Source organism: Ascaphus truei, chromosome 7 (assembly GCF_040206685.1).
Source record: "Ascaphus truei isolate aAscTru1 chromosome 7, aAscTru1.hap1, whole genome shotgun sequence".
Lineage (NCBI taxonomy): Eukaryota > Metazoa > Chordata > Amphibia > Anura > Ascaphidae > Ascaphus > Ascaphus truei.
The window spans coordinates 86,002,111-86,019,095 of NC_134489.1; the positions used below are offsets into that span (position 1 = coordinate 86,002,111).

A 16,985-nucleotide genomic window follows, 5' to 3' on the forward strand; every position below is an offset into this window, starting at 1 on the left:
AGCAACCTAAGGAAAAAAATCATCTCTCCTCAATGAAACAACCTAATGACAAAAAGTCATTTAGTCCATTTGGGTATACAGTATTTAATGTGTGGATCCAAAAGGATTCCCGCTGTAATAATAGCGTATCCTTATCCAGACCAGCCCTAGCTTTTTTAATATGCTCAATACCCATTAACTTTAATGAGGATATTGGGTGACTGAAGTCAGAGCAATGTTTGATAAGAGCTGTTTCCTCTGCATGATTATTAATTTTGCTTTTGTGTTCTATAAATCTGGTTTTGAGCATGCGACTGCTCTTGCCAATATAACATAGTCCACATGGGCATTTAATCATATAAATGATGTTCGTAGTGATGCATGTGATACGCTCCTTTATTTTATACAGTCTGCCACTTCTGGGGTGGTAGAACTTATCCCCTGTATTCAGACTGTTACACACGCTACAGCCATAGCATTTATAACAGCCTACTTTAGGCAAACTCAAGAAGTGTGGTGTTATGTAATGTTTTTCATTATCCGCCTTTATCAGGATGTCTTTAAGATTCTCTCCACGCTTATAAGCAAAACGTGGGAAATCCTTACAAACATCTTTGAGTGTTTCGTCTGTCTGTAAAACTTTCCAGTGTTTTTTTAAAGTGTTTTTAATGAAACCACTGGCCGTTGTGAATTTGCTAACAAATGTCAGACGGTCACTTTTAATCTTTGACTGGGGTGTTGTATCAAAAGCCTTTACAATCTCAGATCTGTTGTGTCCCCTCTCAACAAATCTGTCCTCAATCTCCTTTAAAGTTTCCTTCAAGTTAGTCGGCCTGTCTACTATGCGTGTAGCCCTAACCTTTTGTGAAAATGGTAGCATATGTTTTAATGGTTCTGGGTGGAAGCTGGTTGCATGTAACGTGCTATTCTTATCTGTTGGTTTTCTGTATAGATCACTATGAAGTACTCCATTTTCATAGGTAAGGAGCACATCTAGATACGAAATCTGCTTTGTGCTCCAGTTTTTTGTAAACCTAACAGTGGTGTTTAGACCATCCAGATAGTCAAAAAAGTGGATAAGTTCTTCCTCTGTACCCTCCCACAGAAACAGCAGATCATCGATATATCTACAGTAATACAACATTCTCTTATAGTGTTCTGTAGGATAGATAAATTGCTCCTCAAAATCAGTCATGTATAAATTAGCATAGGACGGGGCCACATTGCTGCCCATAGCTGTCCCTGCAGTTTGTAAATAAAAGGTCTGCTCGAACTTAAAGTAATTTTTGTACAAAACAAAATGTAGGAGGAGCATGATAAAATCCACAGGTGGATTTGATTTGTGAGAACTAGTAAGATTCCTTCGAATGACATCTAAGCCACCATCATGAGGAATTATGGTGTACAAATTAGTAACATCCATAGTAACCATGATAAGATTTTTTCCAGTTAATGGCACTGTGCGTATTTTTGTAAGAAAATCAAATGTGTCACGTATGTAAGATTTGTTCTTAATTACCAAAGGTTGAAGAAAGGTATCAATAAATACCGCTAACGGTTGATTGATGGAACATGTAGCAGAAATTATGGGTCTGCCGGGGGGATTCTGTAAACTTTTGTGGATTTTTGGAAGTAGATAAATAACCGGGCGTCTTGGATTTTTCATAGTAAGAAAGTTAACTATCTCCTCACTAATCCATAAATTATTTAATCCAAGTTGTAGTATCCCCCTAATTTCTGTTTGATACCTTACAGTCGGATCCATATCCAATTTAATGTAACACTCTTGATTCTCCAATTGTCTTAAAACTTCTGTTTTGTACACACTATAGTCCTGCACTACAAGTGCTCCTCCCTTATCCGCTTTTTTAAAAATGATGTTGTTATTCTCCCTGAGTGTTTTTAAAGCCTCCTTTTGTGCAATTGTCAAATTATAGTTTGTGTAATGATGTTTCTTAAAATGTTGTTTCACATCATGTTTTATAAGATTCATGAATACACTCACACTAGAATTTTTGAAAGGTGCAATAAACCTTGATTTCAATTTACACCGGTTAGGGTTTACCTGCTCTTGTTGCTGCCACTGCTGATCTTGCTGATCTGTGGGTCTTAAAAAGAAAGATTTTAAATTCAAGTTTCTTTCAAATTTGAACAGTTCAACCTCTAATTCAAAAGGGTCAGGTCTAGTGGTGGGGACAAATGAAGGACCTTTGGATAAAACACAGATATCCATTTCTGTTAACTTATGAGAAGACAGATTAATGATTAGATTATGCTTACTCATGGTCGTGGGCGGAGAACCGGAGGTGTTCTTTGTGCATCTGCGGCCCCTCCTTGTCTTGCGTCTTTGGCCCTTGATGTCTGTCCTCGTCCCTTGTCTAAAAAAGACCTCCCTGGGGTTTGGGTTGTTGCACCTTCCGCTGATGAAGCGGTGTCAGAATCACTTGTGAAGTCTGATGGTTTTTTAGCCACTTTTTTTGATTTCGTTAGGTTTTTTGAGCGTCTGTCAGATTTTCTCCAAAAATAGACGTTGTTCTCTTTGTAATCTGTCACTACTACCTTAAATTTTTGTTTCTTAAAGTGGATTAAATCATCCTTAAATTTTTGTAGCTTAACTTTAAGGTCATCTAGTGATTTGACAGTAATGTCATTTTGATGTGTCTGCTCAATAATGATTTCTATTTTTAGAATCTCATGCCTCACAGTAGTGAGTTGCTGACCCACTTCTTCTATCACCAGCAGTATCAAATCAAGTGATGCTTTATTCAAAATTCTACACCAGTTGTCACAAAAAATAGTATTGTCAATTCCAATAGTTGGGCGATTTTTTATACGAAACCCCCTAGGAATGAGTTTCTGTTTATAGTACTCAGTTAGTGTGTTGCCATGAGAGTAAAGCTCGATTTCCTTTTTCTTAAGCCTTTCTAAATCTTTAATATGATCTGTGGGTCTATCCGGCCCAAAGGCCTCTTGTGGGGTTGATTTAAACAAGATTTTATTGATTTCCTCGTCATTAAAGGTTTTTGTTTCAGCTCTATTAGCCAATCCACTTGACAGATTATCCAAACCTTCCATATGTTAAAAACCTCGCCACTTGCCACTAGCAAAATTATATCACCAAATACGGATCAGAAGCTCCTGTGTAGCAACAGGTATATGCAAATATGGTAATAACCAAATAAATACTGACCTAAAGCTAAATAGCTAATCAGTAAAATCAACACTTATGCTAATAAAAGCATTCATCGGTGGGTGCAAGCATTAGTACAGGTAGTCACAGTCCAGAACAAATAAAGTGATGCTGCACACCTCAAAAATAGAAAAAACATACAAAATAAATAGAAAAAACATCTTGTTTAAATCAACCCCACAAGAGGCCTTTGGGCCGGATAGACCCACAGATCATATTAAAGATTTAGAAAGGCTTAAGAAAAAGGAAATCGAGCTTTACTCTCATGGCAACACACTAACTGAGTACTATAAACAGAAACTCATTCCTAGGGGGTTTCGTATAAAAAATCGCCCAACTATTGGAATTGACAATACTATTTTTTGTGACAACTGGTGTAGAATTTTGAATAAAGCATCACTTGATTTGATACTGCTGGTGATAGAAGAAGTGGGTCAGCAACTCACTACTGTGAGGCATGAGATTCTAAAAATAGAAATCATTATTGAGCAGACACATCAAAATGACATTACTGTCAAATCACTAGATGACCTTAAAGTTAAGCTACAAAAATTTAAGGATGATTTAATCCACTTTAAGAAACAAAAATTTAAGGTAGTAGTGACAGATTACAAAGAGAACAACGTCTATTTTTGGAGAAAATCTGACAGACGCTCAAAAAACCTAACGAAATCAAAAAAAGTGGCTAAAAAACCATCAGACTTCACAAGTGATTCTGACACCGCTTCATCAGCGGAAGGTGCAACAACCCAAACCCCAGGGAGGTCTTTTTTAGACAAGGGACGAGGACAGACATCAAGGGCCAAAGACGCAAGACAAGGAGGGGCCGCAGATGCACAAAGAACACCTCCGGTTCTCCGCCCACGACCATGAGTAAGCATAATCTAATCATTAATCTGTCTTCTCATAAGTTAACAGAAATGGATATCTGTGTTTTATCCAAAGGTCCTTCATTTGTCCCCACCACTAGACCTGACCCTTTTGAATTAGAGGTTGAACTGTTCAAATTTGAAAGAAACTTGAATTTAAAATCTTTCTTTTTAAGACCCACAGATCAGCAAGATCAGCAGTGGCAGCAACAAGAGCAGGTAAACCCTAACCGGTGTAAATTGAAATCAAGGTTTATTGCACCTTTCAAAAATTCTAGTGTGAGTGTATTCATGAATCTTATAAAACATGATGTGAAACAACATTTTAAGAAACATCATTACACAAACTATAATTTGACAATTGCACAAAAGGAGGCTTTAAAAACACTCAGGGAGAATAACAACATCATTTTTAAAAAAGCGGATAAGGGAGGAGCACTTGTAGTGCAGGACTATAGTGTGTACAAAACAGAAGTTTTAAGACAATTGGAGAATCAAGAGTGTTACATTAAATTGGATATGGATCCGACTGTAAGGTATCAAACAGAAATTAGGGGGATACTACAACTTGGATTAAATAATTTATGGATTAGTGAGGAGATAGTTAACTTTCTTACTATGAAAAATCCAAGACGCCCGGTTATTTATCTACTTCCAAAAATCCACAAAAGTTTACAGAATCCCCCCGGCAGACCCATAATTTCTGCTACATGTTCCATCAATCAACCGTTAGCGGTATTTATTGATACCTTTCTTCAACCTTTGGTAATTAAGAACAAATCTTACATACGTGACACATTTGATTTTCTTACAAAAATACGCACAGTGCCATTAACTGGAAAAAATCTTATCATGGTTACTATGGATGTTACTAATTTGTACACCATAATTCCTCATGATGGTGGCTTAGATGTCATTCGAAGGAATCTTACTAGTTCTCACAAATCAAATCCACCTGTGGATTTTATCATGCTCCTCCTACATTTTGTTTTGTACAAAAATTACTTTAAGTTCGAGCAGACCTTTTATTTACAAACTGCAGGGACAGCTATGGGCAGCAATGTGGCCCCGTCCTATGCTAATTTATACATGACTGATTTTGAGGAGCAATTTATCTATCCTACAGAACACTATAAGAGAATGTTGTATTACTGTAGATATATCGATGATCTGCTGTTTCTGTGGGAGGGTACAGAGGAAGAACTTATCCACTTTTTTGACTATCTGGATGGTCTAAACACCACTGTTAGGTTTACAAAAAACTGGAGCACAAAGCAGATTTCGTATCTAGATGTGCTCCTTACCTATGAAAATGGAGTACTTCATAGTGATCTATACAGAAAACCAACAGATAAGAATAGCACGTTACATGCAACCAGCTTCCACCCAGAACCATTAAAACATATGCTACCATTTTCACAAAAGGTTAGGGCTACACGCATAGTAGACAGGCCGACTAACTTGAAGGAAACTTTAAAGGAGATTGAGGACAGATTTGTTGAGAGGGGACACAACAGATCTGAGATTGTAAAGGCTTTTGATACAACACCCCAGTCAAAGATTAAAAGTGACCGTCTGACATTTGTTAGCAAATTCACAACGGCCAGTGGTTTCATTAAAAACACTTTAAAAAAACACTGGAAAGTTTTACAGACAGACGAAACACTCAAAGATGTTTGTAAGGATTTCCCACGTTTTGCTTATAAGCGTGGAGAGAATCTTAAAGACATCCTGATAAAGGCGGATAATGAAAAACATTACATAACACCACACTTCTTGAGTTTGCCTAAAGTAGGCTGTTATAAATGCTATGGCTGTAGCGTGTGTAACAGTCTGAATACAGGGGATAAGTTCTACCACCCCAGAAGTGGCAGACTGTATAAAATAAAGGAGCGTATCACATGCATCACTACGAACATCATTTATATGATTAAATGCCCATGTGGACTATGTTATATTGGCAAGAGCAGTCGCATGCTCAAAACCAGATTTATAGAACACAAAAGCAAAATTAATAATCATGCAGAGGAAACAGCTCTTATCAAACATTGCTCTGACTTCAGTCACCCAATATCCTCATTAAAGTTAATGGGTATTGAGCATATTAAAAAAGCTAGGGCTGGTCTGGATAAGGATACGCTATTATTACAGCGGGAATCCTTTTGGATCCACACATTAAATACTGTATACCCAAATGGACTAAATGACTTTTTGTCATTAGGTTGTTTCATTGAGGAGAGATGATTTTTTTCCTTAGGTTGCTGCCATTGCCTGCTGCAAGTATACTCGTTCGTTTATACTGTACCTCTGGGGTTAGACATTTGAATTCATTGACAAAGACAAACCTTTTTTTAGATTTTTATTATCAACACTTAATCACGGTGATATAATATGTCACACAGCCTGTTCTATATGTGGAATGCTGATCTGTTCCTCCCCTTTCTCCTCCACTTATGCATTATGGATCATTGGTGATGAAGACATTCTACAACACTGTCTGACAGATGAAGATGACGCACTAGGATCAAAACACCTGACCGATTTAAAACTGGAGATCAGTTGTTCCCCCCCCCCCCCCCCCGAGCCTGCAGGACCGCAGGATGATTGACAATCGCAGGCGCAATGATTCTGCAATGATCTGCGCTTTCTGCGATCGGAAGGGGTATAGGGATGAAGAGGATCGACCGGATTGACACCGCGCATGCGCGGACTTGAAACGCACGATCGGAGATGACGTGCAATGGCAGAATGGGACCAGGATGCGTTCCAAACGCCAGAAACGAGGAGTGATGACGTCATCAAGATGGATGCCGGATTACACAGGAGCAAGGAGGATGTGAACACCAGAATCTAATGTGGAGCACCAACAGCTGGTGTAAAGGAGCACAGATTGGAGATTGGCTAAAGGGACTATCTCAGCATATGAACTTCATCTACACTAATTGGACAGGCTGCATTGTGGGGATTTGGGGCACTATTTATATGTTACTATTGTGGAATGTATTTATGCCATTGTCACTTGAAAAAGACCACTTAGGTCGAAACGTCGTGTTGGCTCAATAAATGAGTCAAGTACAAAGGCATGAACTAATGGGTATATATCAGGGGTTAATAGATTTAACCCTTATATCAGCAAGTGATGAAACAAATTTATACATGTACAAATCCAAATAAGTTTGCAGCACAGAAGCTTGAACAGAGATGTGGGAGAATATGAGATGCTCAATAGTTTGAAGGCAAGAGGCAACAGCAAAGCTTTGGACCAATATTACACCTGCAAATAAACAATTATTCTAATTTCCTGGTTACATTACCAGGACAATTATGGTTAATTAATTCATAACTTCGTAGTCAAAGATTACATCTACCAAAGTGAACTAAGAAAAGTAAATGTTTGATAAACCCACGTTAAAGACTTCCTAATCTCAGTGAAACGGTTTATTCATTTTGCATGCAACACTCATTTTAAATGATTAGATCAATTTTCCCTGTGCTTATGCCCCATTAGAATTGCAAATTTCAAAACGTTCGTAGACATTTGCAACTTATGGTGTAACAGCAAACAAGATCTAATAATTAGTGTCTATTTCTGAAAGAAGTGCATATTTAAAGACTACAGGCAATTAACAACCAGGTTGTCCTGTAATCATGTACAGTATTAATTTGAGTGTAGTGCTGAATTTCATGCAAATGACTCTCTTAACCAGCAACTGCTTTCATTCTCTCCGGCATTATGATACTTCACTAATGGAATAGATAATATATGTAGTCATTTTATTTTAATTTATTTATTAGCATTGAGGCGGTACCAACTTTATTCAATAAACACCTCTTTATTCAATACATTTTAATATGAAAATTATTTCCCCAGCTTAAAAAATGGTTCTGTCTAAACACCGTAACAGAATAATGCTTCTTCAAGCCGTTTAAATATTAACATATCTTTTGAAGCAAATAGGAAAATTACATAAAAATGATATCACTCCAGATGGTATACACAACACACATTATCTATCTTATCTGTCAGCCCGTCACTAGAGGGGAAAAAATGGTATCATGCTAAATCTAAAAAAAACGACAAGTTTTGTAGGGGGGGAAAGCCACAAATTATGGACCAAAAAACCTTGATGTGTGAAATGACTAGAACATTACATATGACAAACTTCGCTGCTACAGTAAGTATGGTGAAAATAAAGAAAAGTTAACCAGTACATTGTGAGGGCCTCATTCAAGAAGTAATAGGTATGTTTTAGCACATGGTAATGCCATTCAACGGTGTTTGTGCAAAGTATGAGTGCCATCAACTAAAAGGGGCCATAAAAGTTCACTAAATAAAACTCATCAGCTACCAGGTACGGGAGAGCAGAGCAAAATCTGCTACGTGAACATCTGCTTTAGAAATGCCATTACTTGTGTACATTTCTTAAAGTTTTCTTTCTTGTCGCTAGATCAGGGGCGGCAACTCCAGTCCCCAAGGGCCAGCAACAGGCCAGGTTCTCAGGATATCCCAATTTCAGTACAGGTGGCTCAGTCATAATGACTGGAGTTGGCCACTTCTGCGCTAACAGTAAGAAATTGTTCATGGTAAATGTTTGTATGCGTATCTAATAATATAGCGCCGCCATATACATTGCCCGTCACAGCAGTAATACACATGACAAAATAATAGACATAATGGGAAGAAACTGTACAGACATACAAGTAACATTAGGAAAAGGAGTCCTTGGCCAAAGAGCTTACAGTCTATATTACTATGGTACGTAGGAAAAACTTACAGAGACAGTAGGAGAGTGTTGTGGTAAGTGTGTATGGAAGGGGCGAGTACTGTAGAGTAATTTTATTAAAAGGTGGAGTGAGAAAGTGCTTCCCGGGTATTGACGGGACGGGCATTCCAGAGGCGTAGGGCAGTAAGGTCTCGATCTCCCCCCTCTCTGTGTCTCTCAATCTCCCCCCCTCTCTGTGTCTCTCGATCTCCCCCCCTCTCTGTGTCTCTCGATCTCCCCCCTCTCTGTGTCTCTCGATCTCCCCCCTCTCTGTGTCTCGATCTCCCCCCTCTCTGTGTCTCGATCTCCCCCCTCTCTGTGTCTCGATCTCCCCCCTCTCTGTGTCTCGATCTCCCCCCTCTCTGTGTCTCTCGATCTCCCCCCCTCTCTGTGTCTCTCGATCTCCCCCCTCCCTGTGTCTCTCTCTCTCCCCTCCCTGTGTCTCTCTCTCTCCCCTCCCTGTGTCTCTCTCTCTCTCCCCTCTCCCCTCTCTGTGTCTGGATATCTTATTTACCCTATATATCTTATATATTCAATATATATTATATATTCAGACGGGAGACATCGGAATCCCCCCTAACCCAGACGACAGGTAGGGAACACCTCTCCTCCAACTTATAACATTGTGGGAATGAGGGTACCTGGAAATTGAGGGACTGCGGATCAGGTAAGATCCCAGGCGGGATTGCTGCTTTAGACACTGGTTAATGGGCGTAGGAAACTAGTCACACACACACGCACGTAACAAGGACTAATTGTAGTAAAGTATAAATGTAATACAATAAATAAACTTATGTCAAAAACGAATGTTGTTCTTATTAGGAATTTATTCAATTTATCTTTTTTGGGGGGGCGGGGCTAGGTGGCGAGTAGATTTTTTGGTTCGGCAAGTAGATTTTTGGGTGATTTGTCAAGCACTGCCTATTAGGATATCTCCCAGGTGTGCTCCTTTTTGAGCACAGGTGGATGGAGAGAGAGAGAGAGAGAGAGAGAGAGAGAGAGAGAGAGAGAGAGAGAGAGAGAGAGAGAGAGAGAGAGAGAGAGAGAGAGAGAGAGAGAGAGAGAGAGAGAGAGAGAGAGAGAGAGAGAGAGAGAGAGAGAGAGAGAGAGAAAGAGAGCGAGAGAAAAAGAGCGAGAGAAAAAGTAAAACAGGTCTCTTTCTCTCAGTCATGTAAAGCTAGCACAAGGTAGTGCTAATTTAACATGGCGTTAAGGCTATTCTAATGAATGTTTTTGCATGTAATTAGCTTTGTGGATTGGGGTTAATCTCAGAGAACAGAACGTCCATTACTGATTTTGATCACATGATATTATGAGCCTTGACTTAATGGGGCTTTTTGGAGAAGTGAGAAAGGTTTTAGATATCAAAGGGTTAGGCAGAAGACATCCTTGAGCACAATGCGAGAGGCAAGCAAGTGTACAGCGAGAAATTGGGGCTGAGATATATGAAGGGGCAGAGGAGAGTATAGCTTTCTATGAGAGAAGGATAATTCTATAAGTAATACAGGATTTACTGGAAAGCTAGGAAGGGGATTTCAGCAGGAGGGAAACAGAGACGGAGTTAGGAGAAAGTTAAGTAATTGCTGCAGCAGCATTGAGGATAGATTGAAGGGGAGACAGGCGAGATGCAGGAAGGCCAGATCGCAGAAGGTTACAAGTCAAGACAGGAGAGAATAAGGGCCGGTGTTAGGCTAAGGCCTCGCTCCCTCAGTCAGTGCACCCGCACTGCAGACAGGCGGCGCACTGACAAACACAGACCGCGATATGCGGTCTGTAGGGAGCGGGAGCGGAGCCGGGCGGGAGTGGGGGCGGGAGTGGGGGGGGCGTGGTTTAAGCGGAGGGACCCACTACTCCCCCCCCTCCCTCCACAGGCTCCCGGAGGGAGCTGCTGCTGGAAGGTAAGCAACACACACACACACACACCACCCTACCTTGTGTAGGAAGCTGACCGCTCCCGCTCCCGCCGCTGATAGGCTCATCAGCGCACCACGTGACGCGTCACCGCTCAGGATCACAATTTTCTTGCATCCCCTGGCGGCTGACGCGTCACAGTGCGTAGTGAGCCGTGCAGCGAGGGGGGACTAGGACCGGCTCAGAAGGATTCCCCGGCTGGTGGGGAACTCTCACGCGGCCGCCCGCGCCACGGGTCCCAGCCCTTAGAGTTTTAAATATGGGAACACCCAGGCTATGCTAATCTAGGTTGACCCCAAATAGTATTAGCTCATTTAAGTACAACTTCCCATCTGTGGCCTCATTTGCTAAAAATAAATAATAAATTACATGGCAGATTAGGTTAAAAAAAATGTAAATAAATCTAATATTATTCAACCTATAATATTATAGAGAGATGGTTGTCCACAAACCGATATCTCAAAATAAAAATCATTTTGTGGAATTTTGACTGGTAACTAGAAATTGCTCAGAGATGGTTATTTTAATATTTATATTGTTAAAATACCGCAACATAGCTTGTCACAGAAAATAAACTTCCAAATGTCCTTTGGAAAATATTCACAAGAACCTGATTTCTACCACATATAAAGATATAATTGCCAAGGGTAATATTCAGGAATAAGGAATAATTGAAGTGCATCTTTTTTCTTATTCAGAATTAAGCACCTTGTAAAACTCAACAAAAGTCTTTTCACTGATGAACCAACATGCCAGATTAGCCAATTATAACACCTAATTAAAAGAACTTAATCATCTTGCAATTGTAAAACCACTTAACACAGCATTAGCCTGAGTAAATCCCAGTATGACTTTTACAGCAGAACTTCTGCCATTTGATTAAAACAAACTACTTCATTATGACCCTGTTCTTGGTGTAATAATCTAAGTGCCACTTTCTATGATAAAATTAGTATATTCTCTTCCTTATAATTATTTAGATCAATACAATTAGCAAAAACATGCAAGACAATGCTTACAAAAAAGGATGCCCAATCAAATCTGGGCAATTATTTCAACTCACTAAGGAAGTGCCCTCCATGAAGGCTCTATATCTATACCATGTCACAGGCTTCACTTTAAAGCAGAATTACATGTTTTTAGTGCTTATACTGTATTTTTTAATCACCCCCAGTTACTCTTCCCCTAGACCTCCAGTTCTGGAGATAATTTAAATCTTAAATGGGCCTTTCCAGTGATCGAATAAAAACATCTTAGGCATTCTTAGTATTGAACATGTCCATTTTGACCGAGGAGAAGTCGCCAACCATTGAATTTAATTAAATTATCTTCTGAACTCCTGGAAGAATAGACAGGGCTTAAAATTCTGATCTCTGGTATTTCTAATGGCACAAAAGGCGCTACCACCAAGAAGAATAAAAGTTAATGAAAATAATGGTTTTCCGCCACCTCTTCTATAACAAGGCATATCAAGTATCACATTTCATTATTTGGTTGATCTGATGTAGAGTGTTATAAAATGTAATAGGCCTAGAAAACAAAAGCACTGATGGGTGAGAAACGCATAGGAGGTCTCTATGTTTGACGTGTTGTTCTAATAAATTGTAGCTTTTTACTAAACATGGTCTTCTCAAGTTTCAAGTTTACTATGAAGCACTGTCCCAGTGGGAAACCTCGATTTGCCCTATTACTCAACCATGCATTAAGGAAACACGGACTGGAGATGCTGAGCTATCACAGAAGCACAAAGCCCAGAAACTGCACCCTGGGAGAGTGATCAGAATAAAGTAATAGATTACACTCTAAATGGCACATTGTGGACCCCAATAAAGACTGATGTGCTATTGCCGATACTTTGTAGATAAGAATATATATGCTCAGCACCCAGAATGGAATTCTGAATACCTAGGATTTTGTTTGTAAGGACCCAGTAGCACTGAGGTTCTTTTTTACTATGTAAAAAATATATAATAGACCTAGGGGATGTTTTCATATATGTAATAGGGTGTATACAATGTTTGAAGCTTCACACGTCTTCTCCTTGAGAGAGTTCAAAAGCGATGTCATGAACTGCTTGGTTGACCCAGAACCATGTCACAAACAAGCAAGTATAAATTAAACACCAAGCAGTTTAATATACATTAAGTCATGTTATAATGCTTGTTGTAATGTTGTGGGCAAAATGTGGGACGTGCGATTGTTCAGAATAGGAAACAGATTTAACAAAAGAACATGTAAAAAAAAATTGAAAATAAAAGGTTTGTTTGCATTGCAAGAGAGTAGGACTCAAAAAATACTATTTTTTGCTATTCTTGAGTGTTTGAATTCAAAACGCCAATACATACAAGGTGCAAAGTGTAAATATGGTCATGTAAAGTAATCAATACAAGAACATACCTTTTTCTTTTTATCTGTTAACTGTGACAGACCCAATACTGTTGCAACCGCACCTCCGCCGATAAGAATTGTCCTCTTAACGACATTTCGAAAAGCCATTTCTTGCTGTAGATACAAAACCAGAATTGACTGTTATATTAATCTGTTCACCTGGAAAAATTGGTTGCTATTCAAAGTAGTATGCAAGTAAAAATGAGAAAAATCCATAAAGAGTGTTTTCATGGCAATTTAGCCAAGTACAGATAACTTTAGAATTAGATATAATTATAACGAGACCGTTCTGTGGGTGCAAAAGCAACAACATTGTTAAAGTGGCAAAACATGTGAAATCGTATGAGTTTTTAAAAATAAATCAGTTCTGTAGTATTACATAGTGACTTCATTATTACAGGCATACCCCGCATTAACATACACAATGGGACCAGAGCATATATGCAAAGTGAAAATGTACTTAGTGAAGCGCTACCTTTTCCCACTTATCGATGCTTCGGTACAGGTAGGGAGCCGGTTTATTGCTGTTCAGGACGTGCCGACAGGCGCATGCGCGAGCTGCCGTTTGCCTATTGGGCGAGGGGAATCAGCGCATCACTACGACGGTGGTCTGTAGGCAGAATAAGTGTCCGTACTCGCGAAGTAAGCGTACGGACACAGGGGTATGGGGCTATTGAAAATATCCTTACTCGCGAGTGTACTTAAAGTGAGTGTCCTTAAACCGGGGTATGCCTGTATTCAACTGTTAAGGAGTTTTAACGCATACTTTCATTTCTATAGCAGGTTTTAACCCACCTCCCATATAGTGCAAGATCCTTGCAACACGTTCCTAATTTGTTGCCAATATTCCCAGCAGTTTGAGCTGCAAACTAACAATAGATAATGTTTCCTTGGTAATAGAAAGATACATTGTAGTTGCCAAGTTACACTGACTGAAGGATTGATTGACACTGAAAGGCGGCCATTATGTTAGTTACACAATCAGGATTTTTATAGATTTTGAAAAAGAGCACTAAGCAATTGCCAGCATAAGTGAGAATGTAAAATTATTAGTGTTGGACCAAGTCTTCTGAATTGCCGGGTTCCGGGTTCCCGGGGAAAAATAGAAATTTTGCTGGGCAAGGTACCGGGCCGGGTAATATTGAATTACCTGCAGCTGGTGGCAGACGGTCAGGAGGACCACGGCGACAAGGTGGGAGCAGCGGCAGACATCCTGATGGCGGTGGCAGCAGAGGACATCATTATTGAGCCGATGGGAGCAGCGGAACACATCCTATCACAGCTGATGCCGGGGGAACATGTGATCGGAGCGTTACTATTAGACAGCCAGCTCCTCCCCGGCTCCCACGGCATCAGCTGTGATAGGATATGTTCCGCTGCTCCCATCGGCTCAACAATGATGTCCTCTGCTGCCACCAGGTTGGGCAGGATTCCCGGGTACCTGGTAAATCACTAAAAATTATACATTGTCACATGCTTTACATATTTTTTTTTTAAAAAAGGAGAAGAAATGTAGCCAGTGTTGGACAAAGAGCGTAGCGAGCCCCGGGCAGGCTAAAAATCTGTTGCCCTCCCCGTGTAGCGTAACTCACGTGGTGATGTGTTGCCATGACAATGTGACACCATGACGTCCCATTGTCATGGAAACGCATCACCACAACATCGGGACGCTGAATGAGGCGGCCAAAAATTAAGTGCAACTGTCTTAACTTTTTGTCACACGCTCTGACCCCATATTTAAATGTCCATGTCCTGCGCAGCCTCGTCAGTTGTTGAGGGACATTTAAAGATGGCCATCAGAGGGTCAGACGTGGGACTGAGCGGCATCAGCAGCAAGGGACATTGATGAGGGTGCTCAGCAACGCGGGACAATGACGGAACGGCGGCGCGGATTAGATACTGCGTGCCCTGAACCCACGTGGTTTAGCGCCCTAGTTAATGTCCCTTTCTGTTGCTGCTCAGAGTACTGCATGCGCCACTCTGACTGACGCGCCATCTTTAAATGTCCTTCGATATTGACGAGGCTGCACAGGATTAACATTTAAAGATTGCGCCGGGTCTCCGCGTGCGGCTCTGCATTTAGGTTGGCACCCCGGGCAAGTGCCTGGCTAGCCCGGCTCTTAATCCAGCACCGAATGTAGTATTACTGCTTTAAATATTCTAATGGAATATGTCAGGTCATTTTACAGAATTTTTTTACATTTTCATAGATCGTTAAAATCAAGCATTTTATTAGGTAATGATGTAAAATACTTTAGCTAGAGGGATTAATTATCTTTATGGCTGTAAAGTACTGTACACCTGCCCACTAGCCATGTGATAGCATTTTTCCACCCTGCAAGTGAACTTTTAACCTGTAGCGAGTGTCATTGAGTCGTAGGACAGCTTTGGCAGCCTCTTGCTCTAAGATGCACTGCATACCTGACACCCAGTGCTTCCAAACTACCTACCACCCTCTTGCCACTATAACAGTAGTCCTTTACATTTCCTTTCAGCTACGCAAACTGCATCCAGACAGAACAGAAAGTAAAGGATTGCTGGCTTCTGTCATGGCAGAAAGACAGAGGATAGATGGGAGGAAGAGAGATTAGAGATGTAATATAAAACAGCTGGGGAAGTAGAAGACATACAGTATGTGGGGAATACAAGAAATGTGTAGCCAAGTCCCCTTTCCTCCCAGTCCGGGGCGAGTGGGGGGAGGCTGCAGGGAGACGCAGAAGTGGCAGGCAGACCCGGCATAGGTGCCAGGTAGCGTTGTGCGAGGGCTGTGGCACAGCGGTAGCTTCGCAGCGGGACGCCGGTTCAGGGCACCGCCATCTTTGTTGCCGCGCATGCGCTGAAGGCAAGTTGCGCATGCGCAGACACCACAGCAGCAGCGGACATCTTGAAGGAGGCTCCGTGGGGCAACTACACATCCCAGCAGCCTTAGGCTGAGGTCCCGTTGCACGCGTCCGCACGGCTGGCTTGCTTGCCGGCGGCGCGTGCAACTCGCTGTACCGCGATCTGCGGTCTACAGGCTGCTTTTCTTGGAGCGGGGGGGGCGTGGCCAAACGGGTCGGGGGGGGGGCGCGGCCATGACGGGAGGGGGCGCGGCCATGACGGAGGGGGGCGGGGTCCAAAACAAAGCAGGGCTCACAGCACTGCAGCAGCTCCACACACTAGCACACAATAGCTGGCTTGCCATTCGTTGAAGGGAGCCAGTCTATGATTGGCCCCTTCGCGTACCATGTGACGCGTTGCAGCAAGAGAACACCATTCTCTCGTGTCTCCTGCTGGCTACCGCGTCACAGCATGTAGCACGTTAGAAGTGAGGAGGGACTGGGACCCGATCGTGAGTTCAAACAGGAATGGTAAGTTGAGCTCACGTCGCCGCCCGCGCACACGGGCGCAGCGGGTCCCAGCCCTTAGGCTTCGCTTATAGTGCCAGCAACTGTGACGTGACGTCAAAACAAATGCATTGCCACCGTTGCGTGAGCTTATAGTAAGCGCGACAGCTTGCGATCGCTGGAAGTCATCTCAATTTGATTTTTCCAGCAACCGCAGCCGGGCGTCACCAGGACTATAAGTGTAGCCTATGGGGCTGCAGATCATGCAGCGCAGCACAGCCAATAGGGCTGCAGCATTCACAAGCAGGCAAGAGAGACATTTGGCGCACTGCGAGCACCACGCCAGTCGGGAGCTGGTAGTGTCCAGGGAGCAGTGCTTCCCTGGACTAGGCCTAGAGTTCCTCCGCAGGCCCTGACCATTGTTAGTTTGTGGCTGCTACAGGGACATGCCCCCAGATAGGTACATTTCCACTGTAGCCTTATCAGTGTCAGGCACCAGTGACAAGATGCCGCGCGTTGACTTGCAGCCTGTGAACACACCACCACTACTAAGAGACTC

General features: G+C 41.7%; 1 protein-coding gene across 7 annotated transcripts in view; it reads right to left on the reverse strand.

The window, feature by feature from the left end:
• Window positions 1–16,985, reverse strand: part of GPD2 (glycerol-3-phosphate dehydrogenase 2) — a 183,579-nt gene that overhangs the window by 135,638 nt on the left and 30,956 nt on the right. For all 7 annotated transcript variants that reach the window (XM_075609355.1, XM_075609356.1, XM_075609354.1 and 4 more), the window contains exon 2: window positions 13,110–13,214. In XM_075609355.1, coding sequence (XP_075465470.1) covers window positions 13,110–13,208 — 99 coding nt within the window. In that variant the 5' untranslated portion in view covers window positions 13,209–13,214. The remainder of the gene's footprint in view (window positions 1–13,109; window positions 13,215–16,985) is intronic.